The 22,810-nt window shown below is 45.6% G+C and overlaps 7 protein-coding genes across 7 annotated transcripts; 3 read left to right on the top strand and 4 right to left on the bottom strand.

The window, feature by feature from the left end:
• Window positions 1–757: 757 nt before the first annotated feature.
• On the bottom strand, window positions 758–4,144 carry H6S33_004987 (uncharacterized protein; the record flags this gene model as incomplete). Its single annotated transcript, XM_044836695.1, has 1 exon — window positions 758–4,144. One exon carries the CDS (start codon window positions 4,142–4,144, stop codon window positions 758–760), a length of 3,387 nt encoding a protein of 1,128 aa, XP_044690200.1.
• Window positions 4,145–4,485: 341 nt separating this feature from the next.
• On the bottom strand, window positions 4,486–6,612 carry H6S33_004986 (uncharacterized protein; the record flags this gene model as incomplete). Its single annotated transcript, XM_044836694.1, has 1 exon — window positions 4,486–6,612. One exon carries the CDS (start codon window positions 6,610–6,612, stop codon window positions 4,486–4,488), a length of 2,127 nt encoding a protein of 708 aa, XP_044690199.1.
• Window positions 6,613–9,077: 2,465 nt separating this feature from the next.
• Window positions 9,078–9,508, top strand: H6S33_004985 (uncharacterized protein; the record flags this gene model as incomplete). The annotated part of the gene is made up of 1 exon (XM_044836693.1): window positions 9,078–9,508. A coding segment is annotated over one exon (431 nt), but the record flags the coding sequence as incomplete, so codon positions are not given.
• Window positions 9,509–13,311: 3,803 nt separating this feature from the next.
• Window positions 13,312–13,591, bottom strand: H6S33_004984 (uncharacterized protein; the record flags this gene model as incomplete). Its single annotated transcript, XM_044836691.1, has 1 exon — window positions 13,312–13,591. A coding segment is annotated over one exon (280 nt), but the record flags the coding sequence as incomplete, so codon positions are not given.
• Window positions 13,592–16,556: 2,965 nt separating this feature from the next.
• Window positions 16,557–17,260, bottom strand: H6S33_004983 (uncharacterized protein; the record flags this gene model as incomplete). Its single annotated transcript, XM_044836690.1, has 2 exons — window positions 16,557–16,961; window positions 17,024–17,260. The coding sequence occupies 2 exons, from the start codon at window positions 17,258–17,260 to the stop codon at window positions 16,557–16,559; spliced, it is 642 nt and encodes a 213-aa protein (XP_044690196.1).
• A 579-nt stretch (window positions 17,261–17,839) lies between these two features.
• Window positions 17,840–18,397, top strand: H6S33_004982 (uncharacterized protein; the record flags this gene model as incomplete). Its single annotated transcript, XM_044836689.1, has 2 exons — window positions 17,840–18,255; window positions 18,325–18,397. 2 exons carry the CDS (start codon window positions 17,840–17,842, stop codon window positions 18,395–18,397), a joined length of 489 nt encoding a protein of 162 aa, XP_044690195.1.
• A 232-nt stretch (window positions 18,398–18,629) lies between these two features.
• On the top strand, window positions 18,630–19,072 carry H6S33_004981 (uncharacterized protein; the record flags this gene model as incomplete). The annotated part of the gene is made up of 3 exons (XM_044836688.1): window positions 18,630–18,638; window positions 18,695–18,726; window positions 18,778–19,072. The coding sequence occupies 3 exons, from the start codon at window positions 18,630–18,632 to the stop codon at window positions 19,070–19,072; spliced, it is 336 nt and encodes a 111-aa protein (XP_044690194.1).
• Window positions 19,073–22,810: the final 3,738 nt, after the last annotated feature.

Below are 22,810 nucleotides of genomic sequence, written 5' to 3'. Positions count from 1 at the left end.
ACGGGTACACCGTGGTCCCTCAGCTTCTATGAAACCGCCGTCCACGATGAATTACATGTATTTTAGTTGAAGGGCATATATTCATGTCCCTACTTGTTTGGGGAAATGCCAATGCTAAGCGATAATTCTGTAGCTTTTAAACTTGTAATATTGTAAACCGGATTCCGCTCGCTGAGTGACTGATGATGCCACTAAGACGAGGCAGAACCCTCCCTATTTATACATATTGGAACCTATGCCAAGGCCCGCTTTCTAATACTAATGAGATAACGATAATAGAATAAGATAATCAACCCGAAGATAACCCCAGTAGAAAAGCGCCCCCGCATAGTTCCGTTCCTCCGTTCTAATTCTGACACGTAACCATAAACCCCGCAATTGCCAGTAACCGAGCTGTATCATGCTATTGTCCTAGAGCTACTTCCCTAAGTAGAATGGCCTGCAGCCATAAGCCCCGCTTCTATTCCGTTCCGGGTGAGACACCCAATAGTAAGCGTGCCCTCACAACAGCCTAATACTAGTGTGGTTGCACCCGGTGCCCCCACACCCCTCGGTGCCTTTCTATGCTGGTTCCCTCGTTACCCGACCGTACTCGCATCACAACCCATCACTCATATTATCCTTGTTTCTTGACTTAGGAGCAATGTTCGTGTTTCCTATAACACTACTCCCCCTTCCTAGACGTCGCCCTCGACCGTTAAAACCTCTCTATGATAAAAACCCTGTGGGAAAGTCATAGAGTAGGAAAGGTATCGAGCTAGTCTTCCCTAGTCCGTTGTCGTTTCGGAGGCCGACTCGAGTCGATGACTGGCTCTTGACTCCGTGTGTGGGGCCGAGTATTCATGGTTGGTTTGAAGTTCTCATCTAAGAGCGCTTCTTGAGGATCGGGTGTTGCGAGTCGTTTCCGTGTATTCTGTTGCCTGCCAGGGTTGGGATCCTCTCGATAAGGTCGCAACAACATCTCGTGGAATACGTCATGAACCTTCCATTCTACCGGAAGATTCAACCTATAAGCCCGGTTTCCTACAGCCGCGGTGACTTCAAAAGGGCCTGTGAACTTGTCTGACCACTTATTATAACCGCCGAGGTTCCGAGTATCCAGCAAGACCTTTTGACCGATTGTGAACCGCTGAGCTGCTCGTCCTGGCCTTGATGCCATTCTGTCAAAGGTTTTCTGCAGCGTATCTCTTGCTGACTCGTGGGCTAGTAGAAGGTCTTCCAAGTAGGTACTTCCCTTGGCATCCAACTGCCCGATTTCCGCGTCTATTGGCCAATCCGTTCGTGGGTGGAAACCGTAGTTGCAATAGAACGGTGACTGTTCGGTTGACGAGTGCTTCGCATTGTTATATGCATACTCGCAGATCGGTAGTAGGTCTTTCCATTTCTTCCCTGTGCCTGCGGTGTAGGCACGGATGTAGGATTCGAGGTGCTGGTTGGTCCTTTCTGTCTGGCCATCTGTCTGCGGGTGGAACGAGGTCGAGAGTCTTCTACGAATCCCTAGTCGCTCTGTAATCGCGGCCCAGAATGCCGATACGAACTGTGTTCCTCTGTCAGAGATAATGCTTCCAGGAAGTCCGTGAAAGCGCCAAATGTCTTTGACAAAGGCGTTAGCGGTCTGTTCCGCGTTGATTCCCGTCATTGGAATGAAGTGAGCCATTTTCGTAAAACGGTCCACGACTACCAATACGTTACGGAATCCTGATTTCTCCTTTGGCATTTCTACTACGAAATCCATTGAGATATCAGTCCAAGGTGTGGTGGCTAACTCTAGGGGTTGAGGGAGTGACAAGTGTCTCCGACGTTGCTTGGCTCTCTGGCACACGTCGCAAGTCTTGACGAAGTTGGCTACATCCGTGGACATTCCTGGCCACCAGTAGTTCCTATCGATCAACTCAAGGGTTTTATCCCTTCCTAGATGCCCCGCTACGGGTCTGTCATGATGATCCTCAATGACTTGTCTGACCGCGTATCCTGGGACTACCCAACGACCATCGTGGGTGGCCTCATTCGATCCCGGGGTCCATTCAGTGGCAAGCTCCGTTATTACGGCATCAGCTTCCTCTGTCCCGAAGACTTCAAGGTTTGCGTCAGGGAGAGGTTCATCCCGGAACGCTCTCCGAACCCATTGTCTGTCCTGTTCATACCAGTCTTGTAGTGGCTGAGGCAGCTCAGTACCTGGTATGTCGTACCACTGATCCAACGGAGTCCATCCTTCTTCGGGGTTGCCAATGATTTCAGGGCCAGTTTCTACACTGGTCCGTGATTTTCTGACAAATTGTTCTACGCTGAGCAACTGTTTTACGGGTTGTTCACGCATTACTCCCCCTTCCATAGCGAACTCTGGGCGCCTTGTGAGTGCATCTGGCTTGCCATTCTTTTCGCCTGGTCGGTAATGAATCCTGAAGCGAAAAGGTGCTATCTTTTCGGCCCATCTGGCTTGTCTTCTCGACAACTTCTTGGTCGTTGTGAAGTACTGTAGGTTCTGATGATCCGAATGTATCTGGATAGGAATATCCATTCCTTCCAGCGAATGTCTCCAAGTCAGGAGAGCAGAAACTATAGCGAGCATCTCCTTGTCATAGATCTCGTAGTTTACCTCTGCCTCGTTGAACTTGCGAGAGTGGTAAGCTACCGGGTGTAGAATACCGTCCTCGAACACCTGAGAGAGTACTGCGGCCTCAGCCCAGTCGCTCGCGTCAGTTTCTATGATCGCTTCACGGTGTTCGTCATAGTGTCGTAGTATTGGAGCAGACGTAAATCTCTCCTTGAGTTCATCGAAAGCGCTTTGCTGTTCACTGCTCCATCGCCATACGGAACCTTTCTTTAAGAGATCGGTCATTGGTCGGCAAACTTCAGAGTACCTGTGGATGAACCGCCGTAGGAAGTTGGCGAATCCGAGGAAACATTGAAGTTCCTTGACCTTGGTGGGTGGTAACCATTCCGTAATTGCCTTCACCTTCTTAGGCGAGACCTGGTTCCCTTTCCCTGATAGTACAAATCCCAGGAATTCTACCTCCTGTTTGTACCATTCCGTTTTCTCGAGGTTCCCGTATAGATGGTTTTGTTGCAGTCGCTCCAATATCTTCCTCACAAGAGCCGTATGCTCTTCCTTAGTCTTTGAATATATTAGAATATCATCCAAGTAGACTACTACGCCTTGATCTAGAAGATCCTTAAATATGGTATTGACCATGACCTGGAACGACGCCGGTGCATTGGTTAAGCCAAAAGGCATTACCCTATATTCGAAGTGGCCGTACTTCGTTCTGAAAGCTGTTTTCCATTCCTCGCCAGCGGCAATCCTAATCAAGTTATAGCCATTTTTCAGGTCTATCTTGGTAAAGAACTCTGCTCCTTTCGTCGAATCGGCCAGCTCTGTCATGAGTGGAAGGGGGTAGCGATTCTTGACCGTGATAGCATTTAAGCCACGAAAGTCTACGCATAGCCTCAGTTTTCCATTGGCTTTCTTCACGAACAGGATCGGTGCTGCTGCCGGGCTGGTGGAGGGGACTATTTTGCCCGAGGCTAGCATTTCGTCCAAGTATTCCCGGAGTGCCTTTTGTTCCACTGGGGAGAGCGCATAGATCGGACCCCATGGAGGCTGCTTTCCTTCCATAAGGGGAATGGTGTGATCCCATTCAGAGTGATCAGGTAGTCGATCGGCTCCCTCCTTAGAGAAGACGTCGACGAAGTCCTGGTACTCCATTGGTATAGCACTAGCGAGAGCCTCGCCTACCAATGCCCTTGCCCAGAAGGGGTGTTGCTCGATCATCATCTGTGTCTCAGGTGACGACCTCAACAGCCTGATGACCAGCTCTTCTGGGTCTTCTTCGTATATATCATACATGGTCCTGAAGCATCCCTTCACTTGACAATTGATGTTGTCGACGCGGAGGGTAAGAGATTTGGTGATATGAGTGCCGGAGTTAGGCATCGGGGTGCCGTCAGCCTGTCTGATAATGAGGGGCTTGGGTCGAGGTTGAGTTGGGATCTTGAGACGGTGGACACAGTTCCAGGACATAACCCAGTCCTCTGTTCCGCTGTCTAGGAGTGCGTTGACTGTTCCTATATGTTGGGTACTAGTTGCGGGGTGGTTCCAAGAGATCTCAATCTCAAGGCGGGTTTCTTGGTTGTGTGAAGACATATTCGTATGTTTTTTTGAAAGTATAAGGTAAGGTGGATTGTTCTTGGTATAAGTGGGTTAATGTTGATAGTTCTTTGATCTGAGCGCGGGGCGAGGGAGTTTATATAGAAAATTCGAGCGTTGATAAAGATCATAGTACAACACTTACGCGCCAAGCGTTTTTTCGGAATGTGACCCCGCTTCTCGAAGTATGTGTAAAGAGAATTTAAATTGCGCGAAATAACAACCGATAGAGCATAACATAATCCGATCCCTTAGAAAAGTCTTTTTTCCAAACAGAATAAAAGCCGTAACACAACATAGAATGAAACACCGCATAAAAATAGAAATACCCCATCAATTTAGTCCTCCAAATTCGTAATCCTTGCCCTGAATGCCTCATTTTGTGGCCCCAATTTCCGTTTCTTATCACCCTCCCTTCCGTGGTCCTTTCTCCCGGAAGGATGCTCTTTTCTCTTCAGGTTCGTTAACCTGACCTTGCTCGTCGCCACGCAATCCTTTACGAAGTGGTTATCTCTACCACAACGGAAGCACTTTCCTTCCTTCTGCCATTTCTCCTTCTCTTCCTTGTTAACACCTAAGTCATCCGAGGTCTTGGAGTTGTTGGCTGATGCGGGGAAAGTTTTCCGAGGATTTGCATTGTTGCGCGATTTCCGCCGTTCCGTTTTTTCCTCGCGAGGTTTCACAGTGTCTTTACCTCGCAGGATCTCTTTCCGAGCCTTCACCTCATGGTCCTTGCGTCCGACTTTTCGTACCCAGGCTAACCAGTCCACGAAATCATTCGGTTCCTCAATCGCATTGGAGAGCCGTTGTTCCAGCGAGGAGTTTATTCCTGTTAGGATCATGGATCTCATGACAACTGGTCCCACTCGTGCGTCCCATTCTAGGTTATGCATCTCGTTGATGTAGTCGTCGATTGGGCCAGTTTGCCGGAGTCTGTCCATCTTCTGCTTGGCCTGTTCCTGACTCGTGCGGTTGCCATATTGAGTACGGAGTTCTTGCTTGAACCGTTCCCAGGTTCCGATACTGCTGTCCACAGCCAACCTCTCCGTAAAATTCCGCCAAAAGTTTGCCGCACTACCGGTAAACTCGAGGGATGCCCACATGATCTTGGTACCGTTATCCCATTGGACCTTCTTCTGGAGACTGATTAGAATCTCCATCTGGTCGATCCAGAGTCTTACGTCTTGATCGGCTTTTCCGGAGAAGGGAATGTTGGCCTTTTTGGGTGCATCACCTACGGTGGCGCGAGGGGGGTGCAAGAGATCTTTCTCTTGTTGGTACCTCCTTTCGTGTCTTCGTTTCTTACGTTCCAGCCGCTTGCGGCGTTCGCCTTCCGAATCTGAGGAATCCGATGGGGATGATCCTGGTGCTTCCGGGGCGTTACCTCCCTTATTGCCATTCCCGTTACCTCCACCTTGTGCTCCTTGACCTCCTCCCTTATTGCCATTCCCGTTACCTCCACCTTGTGCTCCTTGACCTCCTTGCTTCCCTTGTTGGCTTTGGTCTTCGAGGTCTTCACTGGATTCGGAGCCAGCTGGAGGGGCGACTGGTGGTTGGGGGGGTGGTTGAGGAGGTGGGCCTGATCCGCCGCCTCCTGTTACTGGGGCCAGTGGTTGTTCCGCAGCCGTTTTACGGGCTGTTTCCTTCATCTGCTCCATCATTTCCTCTAGAGCCGTCTTTGTTCCGGAGAACCCATCTACCAGTGAGGCCTGCTGTTGCATGGTCTTTTCCAATTGTGCCAGTGTGGCTGCCACGCCTTCTGGGACTTGGGCTGGTCCTTCCTTTGGCAGTTTTTGGATCCAATCAGCCAGCATGGTTATATGCTGAGCCTGCTCTTCCTGTCGCTGTTGGTGGGCCCTAGTAGTGTTGACGATCTGTTCCAAGACTTGACCGAGATTCGTAGTAGTTGCGGCTGTTTCTGCCCGCACTTGCGCGAGGATAATCCCTTCGCGACGCTCCCGTTCTTCTTGGTCCTGGTTGAACTTCATCTGCAACTCGCGGATGAGGCTGGTCTGCTCTTCGTGCTGCTGGGTAAACTGCGCAGCGTGCTGCCGAGTAATTTCCCTGATTGCGGGGAGATCTTGGACGCTCACAGTGAGGTCTCCAAGTCCGCGGCTCAGCTGCTGAACCACTGGGGCTCCTCTCCGTTCGATTTCCTGCCCGATGATTTCTCCAAAGGGGTGCTCGATACGGCGTTCCTCTACGTCCATATTCGTATCCTCGTCTTCGTCCGTTACCCTGGGGACCGAGGGCCTCGGAATAGAAGATCTCTCTCTGATTGGCGTTTTGTACGGGGAATAATCTCGATAGTCCCCTTGCCTGCGGGAGCGGGGTTGGCCATAGGATTCGGCCGGCTGAGTCGATCTGAAGAGGTCGCTGATTGGCATGTCCAGATCCCTCCTGTGGCGCTGTCTCGCCTGGGTCTCGACTATACCTCGATCTCTCACTGTGATTGAGCTCTCCATGTTGTAATCTTCCTCCGATCATTGCTGATGACCCCTTGACATTGCTAAGTTGCTCAATTCTGAGCTGTGGCTGTCTCCTGCACCAGGGTTGAACGACGAACCAAGGGACGGAGTGAGCTAATCCGTAGGATTCCTGTCTGAGGGTGACTTTAATGGGGAAAAGCTCAGGGTATTCGAGGATCTCCGGGTCGTGTTCTTCGAACGTGCAAGTAGTGCCTGCTTCGATAAAAAACCCGGCGTACTCGAGGTATCCGCAATAGAGATGTTCGGTACTGCCTCTGCGAACGATGAAGGAGATGGTGCAAGTAAAGTTGTTGATAGCTGCTGTTGCTACTCGGGGATGCATAAGGTATCAAAGAGCCCTTCCAATAGACTACTTTCTTATCCCTTTACTTGAGCGCACGGTGACTATCCGCCACACAAAATACTCCCAAGTATTGGTCTAAGCAAGTAGTTGTCTTATCGGGACGTTGATGATCTGCGATCGGTAAAATAATAGCGTAGTGGATAAGGTACAATATAGTGTTTGGGGAAATGCCAATGCTAAGCGATAATTCTGTAGCTTTTAAACTTGTAATATTGTAAACCGGATTCCGCTCGCTGAGTGACTGATGATGCCACTAAGACGAGGCAGAACCCTCCCTATTTATACATATTGGAACCTATGCCAAGGCCCGCTTTCTAATACTAATGAGATAACGATAATAGAATAAGATAATCAACCCGAAGATAACCCCAGTAGAAAAGCGCCCCCGCATAGTTCCGTTCCTCCGTTCTAATTCTGACACGTAACCATAAACCCCGCAATTGCCAGTAACCGAGCTGTATCATGCTATTGTCCTAGAGCTACTTCCCTAAGTAGAATGGCCTGCAGCCATAAGCCCCGCTTCTATTCCGTTCCGGGTGAGACACCCAATAGTAAGCGTGCCCTCACAACAGCCTAATACTAGTGTGGTTGCACCCGGTGCCCCCACACCCCTCGGTGCCTTTCTATGCTGGTTCCCTCGTTACCCGACCGTACTCGCATCACAACCCATCACTCATATTATCCTTGTTTCTTGACTTAGGAGCAATGTTCGTGTTTCCTATAACACTACTTGTACACGAACAGAGTATACGTGTTTGGATTGCTTCAGCCTGCTACATCTCAAGTAGGCCGTTCCGCGATCAGGCTCCAACAATTGATACGTGCAAGCTGGCGCTAGCGTGACCATCCGCGGAGCCTATTACATGTATTTGTGACATAGAAATACTACATGTATCTGTAGCATAGAAACAGCGCTCAACTACAAACATACAGTACCAAAAAACGGGTGGGGGTTAGTACGGTAGTACTACGCCATCCCATAAAATCGGGTAGCACTCCGGTTGTCGAGCGGGTAAAGCCGCCTTGCAGCAAATGCTCTATCAATGCCGTATCAATACTGTATTAAATAATCTATATATTCCCTGGATTCCGCAGTGTGGGTGGTATATTTATACTGCCCTAGTACTTCCGCATTTCCTAAAATACGGCATTCTTGTGGTATTTAGGACAATGCCATTCCCCTAACCCTGAAATATCATATTTGGTGATGAAGCATTTCAGAATCAAAGATCACCAGATATTGTTTCATCCACCGATCCATCAATTCTTATCATCCTAGGATGGGGTTTAAACAATTGGGATATACTTTTGAAAAATAAATTTTGGGCTCTTAGGCATACATATACACATCATTTTAATTAGAAGTTGCGTCTACTATTCGATTATGATACGCTCATGTTGGTGATGATGATGATGATGATGATGATAATGATGAAGTCATATAGGTGTGGTCTAGTCTTGTAACATAGTGTCGACGAGCCTACATGTAGGTGTGGTCCTGGTCATGGACCTGGCGTACTGGCACGCTAGACCTGGTGCTGGCACACTGGACATGGTGCTGGCGCGCTGGACCTGGTGCTGGTCACAACGCTAAAATGTGTCTATATTGCTGTGGTAGTGCTACGGTATTGCTATGGTATTGCTACGGCATTCTATGAAAAATATACTCCTTGAAATGCCGAAATGATGCAGCAGTCCCAAAAATACCGCATTGTAGCAAGACTACCGTAGCACTACCATACTAATCCCTGCCCCATTTTTGGTATTGTATGTATATGTGGCTACCAGAGTATCCATTTCTGTACATCTCGCCTGACGGCCTAAGGAATACGTATACACTTGTTGACCCGTCCCAGCTATAAATAGAAGCCCTTCTCTGCCATCCCTTCACCCTACCGTTCCTCCACCCCACCATCCCTCCATCGCACTATCTCGCTGCCCCACAATTCCACTATCCTACTAGTACCTCCCCTTGATACTAGTAACAAAAACATCGCATCTCATCAATTGGGTCCCCAAGAAAGTGGCTAGTATCCCCTAGTACGAAACTCCATCCTAGAATCAATGAATCAAGAGTAGAACTAATAGAGGAATACAGAATATTCGATGACTACTACCGGAGGTGCTAGCAGTAGCACCAGTGGGTTGAAACCTGGGAAAGGTTCCTCTACCTCTGGGAGGAGCGGCAATGCTGAAAGCATGGACATCGATACCCCCTCCAAGAGCGACTATCTTGCTCCCTTGGCTCCTCTCTACGAAACTGCAAGGAAATATCGAGCCGCCACCATGCCCACAGTTGGAGGCAAACGGACCGTTGCTGCTGAAATGAAGGGCCTTCAGGAGGACCTTGAATACACTACCAAGTTCAATCAGAAGTACCTTGAAATGATAGTAAAGTTAAGGAGAGAAAATATTGAACTGGAAGTCGACCTCGCACTCTGTAAGGAGGACTTGGATGCTTGCAGGAAGGAAATTAGAACTCTCAAGGCTCAGACTGATTGGATGGAGGGCTTGTTCAAGAAGCCGTGAATCAAGAGACCCTAATTTATGTTTGTGGCTCACTATCCCTTCCTCTGTCAGTAAATGTTGTCACCCCAAGAAAAGCAAATATGGTGTAGCTTTACTAACAGATCTCGTTATCTCTCTTGTCAAATAACAGATCTCCCATCAAAATTCAATTCCTCTATTATAGGGTGGCGGCATTGATAAACGAAGTGATAGCATCGATATCTCGAAAAATCCACCAAGAAGAGCCTTGACGGAGGATGTATTCTGGGTTTCTTTCGTCTAGCATGAAATCTTTTCATACAGATTTGGCACTTTAAATAGCTTTTTCGGTAATAAAATGCTATTGGCACGTACTTAGTTCTTTATTCTAAGGCAACTCTTAAATGTGTGTGAACATAGGAATGCATGGATAGAGGTTAGAATTCAAATATTACTGCGAAAATGAAAACGGAAACAAAACTCCTTTAACTTGATCATACATATGTAGTTCTACCTGTCGAATTAGGAGAGTTTCAGATCTAAATAGGAATTTAAGTATTAGAATGATCGATTCCGCCACCGATAAACAATGTGAAAAATTCCGTTAATTGGCCGTCAATATGGGGCGACTGATTGCATATTTCCACCATGATGCCTGATCTCAATTCTTTCCGTCATATTCTCAAACGTGGTTGGCTAGGATACACATAATTATGTATATACTTAAAATCACGATATGTACTTGATAGATGTACTCTCATCATGTATGCATTCGCAGGAGTTCTGTTATATCTGTTCTATCATTAGTAGCTACGACGGTATTATATACGCCTGTCATATCTCACAACCTTGGCCGAATTAATTTATGCTGCAACTCACTGGATCGGTGAGAATCTTTCTCTCATGGCTTTCTGACTACATCCCCCCTTGACAACACCAGCCTCAAATGGATCCAATAAACCGTAATATAAATTTCGTGATTCGATACTCCCTCAGCTTAGGCTTGAAAGATGTATATAAACTATTAATGAGATTTACCCCGATCTTGTAACATGGCATAAACGTAAGCCTGCGTACCATATATATGGATATGAGAAGCTGGAGATATGGTTCTTTTGTATCACTTCTCTCGGGGACCTGCGGAGCTGAATTTCATATGGACCCAATACGATATAAGCGGTACAAAACTTTCCGAGGTCTCTGATGCTCTCGCAGCTTTTCACACGAGCCATGAGAGATTTCCGAGTATGAAAAGACTTCTATATAGATCTAGAAAGCAACTTTTTGCGCGTAATGCCCTCCCAAGATCACCAGCAGCACTGGATACCATAATGTTCATTCCGCCCGGGCCCATTAGGATTGCTGAATTTCGAGAGCTGTCGACTCAGGTACCGGATGTTGATTCGTGTCCTTTCGTGAGGTAGCTCGCCAGTTCGGAATAACGGTTTCTGAATGATACATAGAGTACACATCCTTCTGCTGCATGAGATACAGAGGTTGGCGTTAATTTCGTATGGCAATTCATCGTGGATTGGCTTCTGCACAGTACTGGCCGGTACGCGGGTAGTCGCCATAGAGCTATAGCCCTGTGCGCGGGATCGCTATTGTTTGGCTCCAATTCACCGTGCTGCACTGCATGATCAGCTTTCAAGTCTCTCCAGTATGTAGTGGGGCCGATGGCATACCGATACTTCTCGCGTCGTCCGTTGTAAGTTGTTCTGTCGAGGACAGCTTCAGACTGCATTGTGCTTGTATTATGTGCGGTATAATTGTCTGGGACCTCACCGCTGCAGCTGTTATTACTCCGGTGAATAATTAGGCCCCTAGAAGATAAAAGCCATGTTGCACCTTTTCGGGAGCTAGTTTTTCCATTAGTTCTACCTTAAGCTTGCCTCTCTCCTTTGGCCATGACGTGACGTGGTGTGCTGCATATATCTGCCGTCTCTTCATATATATTGCGAGTTATCAAAATTATCTGGACATTGTTGCAACAAAATTTTCAACTTCAACTTCGCGTTTCTCCACAACCACAAGGACAGAGTACAAAAGATTTGATTTTTGGGATTACCTATGCATCTATTATCTTATGCTTCAATATGAGCTCAATTGAAGTGGTTTCAAGATTTGGTTATTCTAGCCAACTTATGTGGTTGCGACGCGGGCGTCCGGATAATTTTGATAACGCACAATACTTGTCTGATATATGGCCAGGTTTAGTATTTCTTCATAGAATATCACTCGATGTTTATAGTTGACAAAGTAAATTAATCATTACTCCTGTTTCCCGAGACAAACCTTCTGCATGAACTATGTGAATTCGATTTACTGGCCTGCAGGATAGAGTGGCGGAACGGATGGGGTTTGCATTTAGAGCCTAGTAACATTTCGGGCCGGGCTAATCTTATGCAAGTGTATCGAAGGATGCCCTTGCTTAATTATGGCTTACTAGCTAGAAGCAACGTGTTTAATTAAATTTTTGTTTACGACTTTCATTGAGAGATTCTCCCCCCTGCAGTGCCATATCGCCTGACCGTCTCTATCCTTGGCGAAGCGTGCATGTGATATATATCTAGACCTGAAATCATGGATTCCTCCTCCCCCTTCTCCACAACTCAGCGACGATACTCTCTCCCCTGATGATACTCGTCCCGATCTCCCTAGTGCTAGCTTCTCCACGTGGTCACCCTACAGAACAACATACGGCAATCATGGAATACGAAGACCAAGCCGCTGGTAAAGCCTGTCATCGCAAGAGATGCAGTAAAGGAGCGCGCTCGAGTCTCAAACTATTTCCACATGCCCGGAATCGTGTGACTCGTCCCCCGAGTACAAACACAAAAATTCCGGCGTTCCACGCATCTGCACGATATCGTTATTTCCGCCCGGCCGCTAGCTACTACCGTCAGTCTACAGAAGCTCTATCAGCGTTATGACAGAGCTTTATGAGATCACAAGGAGAGTCATTACGAGTCATTCGTATCGTGCTTGAAATAAGACAATATAGAACGTTTGTACCACCCTGAGAATGGGATTTATGAGTGGTGTGAATGCTAACTCACCTTAAAATTAATATAATGAGCCCTTATATTAAGAAGAGCCTGGAACACTGGATTCAAATGATTTCATGGATGGCCAAGGTACGATTGGCGCCTAGATTTCATTGTAATAGTCAAGTTGGCTTATTTATTGGTTGATTCTTTAGGGAAAGACTCTTCTTGAATATAGTATAGCATTTACTATCGATCCGGGGGTAGATTGGATTTAAAGCTTCGACCACTGGACATGTTTACCACAGGATGTGATCAACTATATACCCCCCAAAGAAATATTCAGATACAAGTTGGCGGGATAAAAAGAAACCACGGTATGAGCTTTCAACCCCGGGGGAAGAGGGTCATGGCTATATATCTGGCTCTTTTCCCACCGGAGACGTGGGTTTTTTATCGTTCACCCGGTTTAGCCCTTATTTGAAAAAATACCCAAAGAGCCATTTCTCACTGAATAGAAAGTAATTGCCCAAAGCTCTGAGATTCATCTCATTGGCATGTGGTATTCTATGGTATTGATACATGTAGTTGTATTCTACACTATCAGTACTTGATCTCGAGGCACTCAGAATGGAGAAGTGGAGCGAACACGGACTACATGTAGTTTCATTAAAAGTACCTTCCATTTTATAGGAATAGTTAAAAGCATACCTTAACCTACTGAATAGAACTGGAAAACATGGCGATGCATATACAAGGACACATTGATTATAGATACATTAAATCCCCAAGTGACTAACAGAAATCTGAAGATGAGTGAGGCAATCACAAAGTGTACAAAGAGAAAGAAATCTAGGTTCATTTGCCCTTATTTTTACAAGGTTCACAGATAACGAGATCGCAATACTTGCATTGCCAGATGGCATAATGCGGTCCGGAGTAGCACAAGTGACATCTCCATAGCATTAGAGTGCTTGTGCTCTTTTTCATCTCGAAATCATGGTTGCATGGAGTGCTAGCCGTCTTCATGTTGTAGAGTGCTAATATAATAGGGATGTCGTAAAGTGATTTTGGTGATTGCCAGCTGCGGTATTGGTTATGGATTAGACAGTTGGGGACTATTGCGTTGATCCTTGGCCTGGGGTTTATAAAGACATGAACTAAGGACTTTCCATGGAAGGTAATGTCGTTCAGATGAAGACTTCAGGCATACGTACGCGATAAAGCGTTGTTTTTTGCGCCGGTGAGCGCCTCAAGTCCTCTTAATCCTATAACGATAGAAAAACGGGTAGCTTCCCATAGTATTAATAACAGGTAGTAAAATTCTATCACGGTCATCAGCGTACGCACTATACTAGTCAAACTATATAGTGATGGATTATAGATCAATCAACGAGTGAACGCACCAGTTCACCAGCTTTCTGCACTAGTTTGTCATTTTGTCGGAGGTGGGTTTTAGGGAAGATCGAGTAGACGAACAAAGTCTATCATACGTCTTAGCATCGAAGAATTTAATTGAAAAGAGGAAAGCTTTAAAGTGGGGAGAAGGTCCCTCCCATGGTTATAATTTTGAGAACAACTTGCCTTATCTATAGACAAAGGTATAGATACTACGTACTCTAGGGCCACATCTAAACTTTGATATAATGAAGCGTCGATAACAAAGCTTCAAATACGTTTAATGATCGCCACAACATAGAATAGCTCATCATAAGTATCAAGTTTGTCTTCTGCTTAAGCTAGGCTGATTTTATTACTTTCCTCATCATACGTACGCGTATGTACATCATGTCTTCCCTCAACCCAACATACAGAGAAGAAATGTCCTCGATGACATTCAAGCACAATGGTCTAAAAGGACAAGGAGTCCCGAGGACACTGTCTGTTCTTGCCTCGAGGAACCCCGACGATAATTCTTAGCATATAGTAGACCTATATAATCTGCCCGATTAGGATGATGTCAGTTGATCAAGGATAGAATAAATAATATGTATGTTCTTTAATTGAAATAAACACCACTTTTGCTCTATCGGAATCGTCATCGAGGATACTGGCAGTGTTAGACATCGGGGTCAGATAAGAACAGAGGTCAACGAGGAGGAGACACCTCGAGCGTCCTCGTGGACCACCCGGGCACCCTAAATGGCAGTAAATACATCAAATATGCATTATATCGGGATAGGACCGGATAAACCATACGCCGTAGTTGACCTCAATATATACAGCCACTCTGCAAAAGTGTTCGTGATTTAGTTTTAATGTCAGTGCGCAGTGTGGCGCACCCGTGGAGTTGATGTTATTAATGTTGAGATTCAAAACAACGAAAAATAGATAATATAGTTCGGGACTATATATAAAAGAAAGTAGGTCATTAATCACCTTCAACATTGATTTCGGGCGCCATTGGTCACTAGGAAAGTCTTCTATTGGGGGGTTTTGATGGTCCGCCACGGTTACATATGAAGAAATGTCTCACTCCGAAATCGGAATCACGAACACTTTTGCAGAGTGGCTGTATATACCATGAAGAGTCCTTATAGGCGCCGGCCCGGGTAGACTCCGTCGCCAGAATTTAACGGAACCCCGCCAAGGTACATGTGCATATGTTGCCTGAGTGGAGCCGGAGCGACGGAAACACCCACCCACCTAGGTTAAGCCCTACCCAATGTCGTCATCCAATGTTCCCTTATAAAGGAACCGATCCCCCTACCTCCTTCAGACTCGGATATTTCTCTGACCTTCCTGGTGTCCTTCTTCCATCCTTCTCACGCGGAAGGAGTAGATTTAGTTCTTACCCTCCCTCCGGTTCCCCTTGTCGGGAGTGGGGGCTGTAGTCACTTCCTCCCCTCTCATGGGGAGGAGAGTTAGGTTTCTTTGGTCTCTTGCCTTTATTAGAGAGGGGTAAATATTCGTTTTCGAATTGCCCCCCTTATGGGCAAGGTTTACTCTTTTTTCTGCGTTCAACCATTCCGGATCCTGTCCTCGCTTGTAGAGAATAGGTGCCCTTCTTTTGTATTAATTTCCTAGGCCTGTGTCCCCGTTTAATTTGTGCCGTCCTCTCATCTTCATACGAAGGGGTGGGGTCTTTGTATTTGCGTTGATTCGTTGCGATTCTAGATCTCTTATAGAGGAAAGGCTTAAATTCAGCGAAATAAAGCTAGCTCGAGTACTCGGGCGTTCATTAAATGGTCGGATATCGTTGCAACCAAATCCCTACTAAGAATTCCGACCATTTAATAAACGCATGAGTATAAATTAGATTACAACGCTGGTCTGCAATTGTAACTGGGGAAACCCGTAGACTACTGAAGCTTTAGATATACGACCAGAAAAGAATTGAATAAACCTCTGTAATTAATGCAGGATGCAATGTGAAATCCTACATAAGAAGTAAGATGAATATCCTTCATTAATTAGTAATGTTTCATCCGCACGTGCACGCACAGGTGGTTGGCTTCTATATCATGTCGGTATCCTACAAAGCGACGATCCACACAACGCTCTAGATATAAAATTAACTCCCTAGTAGAGAGTATGGACACATTCAATTGTTTTATAGAGCTAGAGATGTATGCGCTACTGTAATGGGTAAATCACATATTTGTATCTGTCGTATTTTGACTTTTCGATTACGGAGACTCAGTTGAGTTGAACAAAATTTAGCATGTTACAAATTATCCGACCACCTAATAGTCCTAGCCTCAATTATTTAGGTAGTGGTGGCTTTGAGAGGGGTATACTTGCGATGAAATTAAGTATTGTCTCTCGCGATCATAGCAACCATCGACCTCCCCATTTCCTTTATAGGCCCACCAACCACCACCATAACCATGATAATTAAAGCAGGAGATAATTTACTTTTGAGCATAAAAATGACTATGACTTTAGCACACTTGGTTTTAGCTATTGGTTGCGGTTTTATAGGGTCTCAAGTTTGGTGGGGTTGACTGGTTGCCAGCGCAGCGCAATTGGGACAATACTTAATTTCACCGCAAGTACATAGTGCATGTTCACGTATACACTTTCAATACTTGTAGCTACATGTACTTGTACTAGCTGGTATAAAAATTAGATATCGTTTAATCCCCACATTCCCTCAATTTCTACCCAGATAACCTCTCCTTACATCCCATCTTGTCACATGTATTTCCATGATTCTTCCACACTCTCCACCATGCCGGCTTCTTTATCCTGGGTACTCCCCTGTAGTGTATAGAATCTGCCTGGTTATGTTCCTGAACCTCCTCTTCATCGTCTGTCGTGATTTCCTCCTCCCAATGACACCCCACATAGCAATGGGGGAACGTATCTTTGGCACTCTCCGCCCATTCATCATTGCCTATATCATCCCAGCGCTGACGACAACACTGCCATTCGCTCACGTCTGCATCGATCGGCTTGCACTCACGAATAAAGTGCTCCACGACACAGTTTCCTAGAGTATTATCGGATGCATTGAATGTTTTATGACAATACACACAATGGCGGAGTTCTGGAGCAGCCTGGATCTAATGGATAATTAGTATCAATGCTCTGTTTAGTATCATAGCCCAGCGGGTAGTTGGCATACCTCAGGAATTGCCCCCGAAATTATCAGCGCCTCTAGAGCAGAGAGGGATAGAGATTTCATGTGCTCTTCCAATTTCTCAACAGTGGGGTACTTTGCCGACAGGTCGTCAAAGACGGGATTATGATGTTTTGAAGGGCCCGAGCTTGTCGCTGAGGCTGAGTTAATTATTGCTCGCTTCTTGGCCAATGGGGCATCAGAGTCCGATTCAGTTGATGTGCGCTTTTCAGCCGGAGCCATTGATGAAAGCTAGAGAGAGTGGATTAATGGCTGAGACGCGATGGGTCGTAAACAGGAATTAAGAGGTTGTTTAGAGTAGAGTATTACTCAGTGGCCCGTGCTCTTTGCATGACCTCTTGACGTGTCAACCTGATGACATAACCAGCCTTGGCGTTGTAAGAGCACCCGAGTCGATTTCTATTTGCTCTATTTGAATTGGTTTATATCTAAACCTTGAGGTACCAAACCCTAACCCTAACCGATTTCATTCGTTGACCAAGACAAGCTTGACGAACATGGATTCAAAACGGTCAAAACAGTCAAGCTGCGAGATCTTCAGTTCTTTTAATTTCTATTGGCCCAAAGTCCTCCCTATTCATCAATTGGCACAAGCGACGGTGAACGACTGTGGACGTTGCCAGTGGTTGAACAAAACCTCGATTTTATCCGCCGGGAAGCAGCAGGTTCCTGTGCATTACACAGAAACTCCACATGTAGGTACACCCCAGCAACCGGTAGTACCCCCGCTCTCTTTAGAACCTCAAATCAACAGCTACCTTTGGCACAACCAAGTTTATTATAACCCTAACAAAGTTAGAAATGGAAGGTTTAGGTGCGGCGGCGAGCGTTATTGCGGTTCTCCAGATCACCACGCAGGTGGTATCGTTAGCATACGGGTACACGACGGGTGTCAAACGGGCCCCAACCAGTCTCCAAAGACTCATCGACGAGTTGAAATCTCTAGTCAAAATCCTCAGCGCCTTACAAAGCACCGCACAAGATTCAAGTTCAGCTGTTCTCGGGCAGTTGTTCAACCCACTTCTGAAATATGGCGTGGAGATGAAGAGTTTGAATGAAAAGCTGGAGGCAAAACAGAAAAAACTGCAATCGAGTTGGTGGGGTGCGTCGCTCGTACGACTTCAATGGCCGCTTGCGGAGTCGGAAACCGTTGGTCTCATTCTTGAAACCGAAAGATTTAAGCAGAGTTTGAATCTTGCCCTTAGTATCGATCAAACGTAAGTGCCCCCCAGAGAACGAAGAGTGATATAAAGCATTCCTGGTCGCAAGAGCTAACGAAAATCAAGTTCTTCCCTGAGAACCATTGAGGATAGCACGCGAGAGACCAATGCGACTATGAGAGCGCAGGATATGGACTGATCCGGTAAGGGTTACTAACAGGCTATTCATTTGCTTTTCGGGCCAAGCTTAAGGTGTGAACACATTTGAACAGTTCAAAGACGAAGAGCTCTTCTCAATTGGATATCCCCATATCCCTACGACCAGAGACATTCCGAGATCTGTAGCAGGAGAAAGCCAAATACAGGTAATTGGATTCTAAAGTCACCGGAGGTGCAAGATTGGCACAGGAATTCTGGCCTTCTTTGGGGCTATGGCATCCGTATGTTCAACGTCGCTGGAGGATTGTTCCTTGTGGAATGCTGATCATGCTTTGAGCTCACAGCTGGTGCTGGAAAGACATTTTTGAGGTATTTGCCATAAGATCATGTGCTACCTACATCTCTAACATCGCCAATAAGCTCTCTTATGATGGATAGCCTAAGATCTGAGGCGAAGATAAAGGAATACGGAGTAGCACACATCTATTTCAATTATAAGGAACAAGAGCAACAGACACCGGTAAAAGCCCTTGCTAGTCTAGTTAAACAACTCGCCTGCCAAACCAGCTACGTTCCCGACGCCCTTGAGAAGCACTACGATAAGGATCATGGGAAAGCACCTACAGTTGAAGAGCTATATATAGCACTCCTTGATATTTCAGAAAGATTTACGAAAACGTTTCTCGTATTCGACGCATTGGACGAGTGTGACTAAGTGAATCAGCGGAAAGAACTCTTACCGTTGTTTCATCGGATTTGTGCTCATGGACCTAAGTTACATATATTTATAACAGGACGTGATTATTCGGAGGATATTCAATGTTCCTTTGAGAAATCATCAAAGATAAAACTTTGGGCAAAGGATGATATTGAAAGTTATGTGGACCAAACAATATCAGAGTACCCTAGAGCGGAACGCCTGATAAGGCGAGGACGTATGGATTATAGCAGCAAGATAATCTCTGATCTGATTGAGTGCGCGAAGGGAATGTAAGTTTCATAACCCTGTGAACAAATAAACACAAAGTTTACTGTTAATTATAGGTTTCTTCTTGTTCACTTCCACGTCGAACATTTATGCCAACAAACTACTATCCGCGAGATCCTAGAAGAGCTTGAAAATCTGAAGTGCTCAGTCTTAAATGCAAGAAGCCCACTCCGCCCAACATATGATAGAGCTATGAACATCATAAACTCCCAACCACCAAACTGCATTGAACTAGCAATCAGGATTCTCTCATGGCTTGTCAAGTCTAGGAAGGTACTTACGGTTCATGCCCTTCAATTAGCCCTGGCGGTTGATCCTGACCGTACTGGATTTGACGAGCTGGATCTACATGATTTGACAACAATGCTGGATGTGTGCGCAAGCTTGATTACGTACGATGAGAATACTACTACTATACGATTAGCACATTACACTATACAAGAATACCTCCTAAATCACCCTAAGATACATCGGCATGCAGACCTAAAGGTCGCAATGTCCTGCCTAAAATTCCTCTCAGATGAACGATTCATGAGGTTGGCAATTAGGTGTATTGCATTCGAAATATCCTTTCTGGTTCTATGCCTACGATAATCTGACGTTCCATCTTAATGAGTGTGAGGAAAGCCTGACGAGGGATTCAGTATTGGAATTTATTAACAAAGAAGGCTGTGTTACCTTATACCTAATCAACACGAGGAGGGATTATATTACGGGATACGTTGATTCAAACCCATTATCTATGGCGTGTCTACTCAATCATAGTTTAGCTGTCCGGTCACTTATTGAGCGGGGTGGGGTCGTCCTGTGCGGAGATGGGGATAGGGGCACTCTCTTACACACTACGCTTAGGGATGAGCGAAGAAGATCTTTGGGCTTTACTAGACATTCCTGGTTGGAGCGTAAGGCCGAGATAGTGTCTTTACTTTTCAACGCTGGTGTCGATATCTCTGCGGCTGATGACCTCGGCACCACAACAATTCAACTTGCAGCCGGCGTTGCGGGAGGTCTGGTTTTATTATAGTATCTCATTGAAAAAGGCGCAAGCATCTCAGCAGAGGACAAATATCACCAGACAGCACTCTACTACGCAACGAGAGGTGGAAATTATGACTCTGTAAAATTCCTGATCGAGCAAGGTGCCGATGTCAACATTGCGGGCATGAGACTCCTTCACTCTGCAGTAATTAATGGCAATTATGACCTGATTAGAGTATTTGTGGAGAACGGTGCGGATATCAACATGGTCGATATGCAAGGCTCGACAGCTCTTTTTCCTGCAGCAATGAGAAATTGTCATAACTCAGTTCGAGTTTTAGTAGAGAACGGTATCAGTATAAACCATAGCAATACTAGAGGGCGGACAGCACTTTTTACAGCAGTTCTAGGTAGCCACTATGACCTACTTAGAACCTTAATGAAGAACGGCGCCAAGGTAAACATTACGGATGATTGTGGTCAGACAGCACTTCATTTTGCCGTATTTGGAAACTATCATGACTCGGCTAGATTTTTAATAGCAAACGGTGCCGATATCAACATTATCGGTTGGCTTGGCCGGACAGTACCCCAGTTTTCAGCGTGCTGCGCCGAGTATGACAGATGTAGATTTACTTCCAAAGAGCTGTACAGGCGCAGGGCTCGTATCAACAATGTCGACCATCCGGGTAGAACTGCACTCCATTGTGATAAGGGATCTAGAGAGGACAATAGAACGGCTGATCTTGTATCTTTGCTTAAACAAAGAACCGATATCTCGACCGGGGACGAGTGGAGTCAGAAGCCCTCCGTACCACAGCAAACACCGCGCATTATCCCTCACTTCACTACTTACTCAACAACGGTGTCAGTCCTTCTACAGTAGATATTGAAGGCTGGAACGCACTTCATCATGCAATTTAAGGTGATGGGTGCTCGGAATACATGGTTCGCCTACTAATGTCTTATGGCGCGAGCCCCTCTGCACCAAACAAGCAAGGAAAAACCCCACTTGATTATGCGCTAGAAATGACAGAAGTATACTCAAACTATGTCATTAACGCTTTAACCGAAGAGTCCGAGAAGAAATTATCAATCCGTCTCCTCAAGGATTCTTAATAAGGCAAAGTATATTCTGAACGGGGAAACATGTACGTGTATATTATTCTTCTGATATTTGCGAGCAGTAACCTGACATTTGTAAAAGGCACTATTACCTTGGGTCATACGTTCGAAAGCCAGGCAAGGGTTAGGAAGGAGAAGGGTTACAGTTTCCTTTCAAGTTTTTCTTCTCTATTTTGTATCGTCAATCAAGGTGGCTGTTGTGGCAATACCGCAAAAACTCGAATAATTCGTTAGCTCCGTGAGATCAAAGTTACTTCTATGGGAAACATCTGATGAAGATCGATATCACCCAACCAATCACTCGAGATATAATCCCTGGGCGGATAACGAATTATTCGAGTTTTTGCGGTATTGCCGCAGGTGGGAGTGCGTGGGAGTGTGTGGGGTTGATTACATGTATGAGGGTGCATCTCACCTCACTGTAAGGCTTTGGGGCGTGGCAATATTTAGATAAATAAGGTTTAAACGGAAGGGATATATTCGCATTTGATCGGGATAAATGGCAATATCAACATTGGCGTACCATCATCCACAATTCCACAAAGGTAAAGGCTGTGTATACTATTTGAATACAGTCACTATAGGTTACAGATGCACGTACTACATGTAACCAACCAGCCACCGACAGAGCCATTATGATCAATGACTTGCGATTGCAATTTCACATATTGTACACTCACCAAGGGCATGTATATAGAAGGAAAGATCAGATGATGTACCCTGATTAATTGCAGAAATTATCGATAACGTTTTATAGGAGCTGCAGCATAGATCTGAGAATATGACAAAATTAAGTAAATGTATGGTGTAACTCGGCGGCGGTCCGGGGAACAATTTAAAGAGATTCAGTATTTCCAGCCTTGAGATTGTTTGAAGCCTTTGTTATTTAGGCATAGGTTTTTATAAAGATATTCAAATGTAGCTACCGGTTGTGGATATCGTTTTGAGATTCAAATTCTGTTATTGTTGAAACCTTTGTAGCAAAGCATGCACTCCAGACAAGTATATATCTTGGCTAAGTATATAGGATAAAACACACAATCAGCATCGCTCACTAATGCAAGATAGAAACCACTTCAAGCATTCTCAGCCAAATAAACCAGAAATAAATAGGAAACGCAGTATCCAAAGGCTCGCTATCACTAGCAAATGATCCGTTCGGGCATTTGAAACACGCCCGTTTTCGATCCTGTAGCTAGCTTTCGGAGCGAGTCAAAGGCGCGAGCCAGGACATGTAACATATGTCAATGCTACATGATGTTAAGGCTAGCTTATCTTCCATCTATTTTTTCCTTGCTTTCTTTCATGATAAAGGTGAACACGTTACGATGTAATCAACCTCCTTATGTCCACTTTTCAGTG

The sequence above is a fragment of the Morchella sextelata genome (genome assembly GCF_020137385.1).
Source record: "Morchella sextelata strain SCLS chromosome Unknown scls_19, whole genome shotgun sequence".
Lineage (NCBI taxonomy): Eukaryota > Fungi > Ascomycota > Pezizomycetes > Pezizales > Morchellaceae > Morchella > Morchella sextelata.
This window is presented reverse-complemented; position numbering and strand designations above follow the sequence as displayed.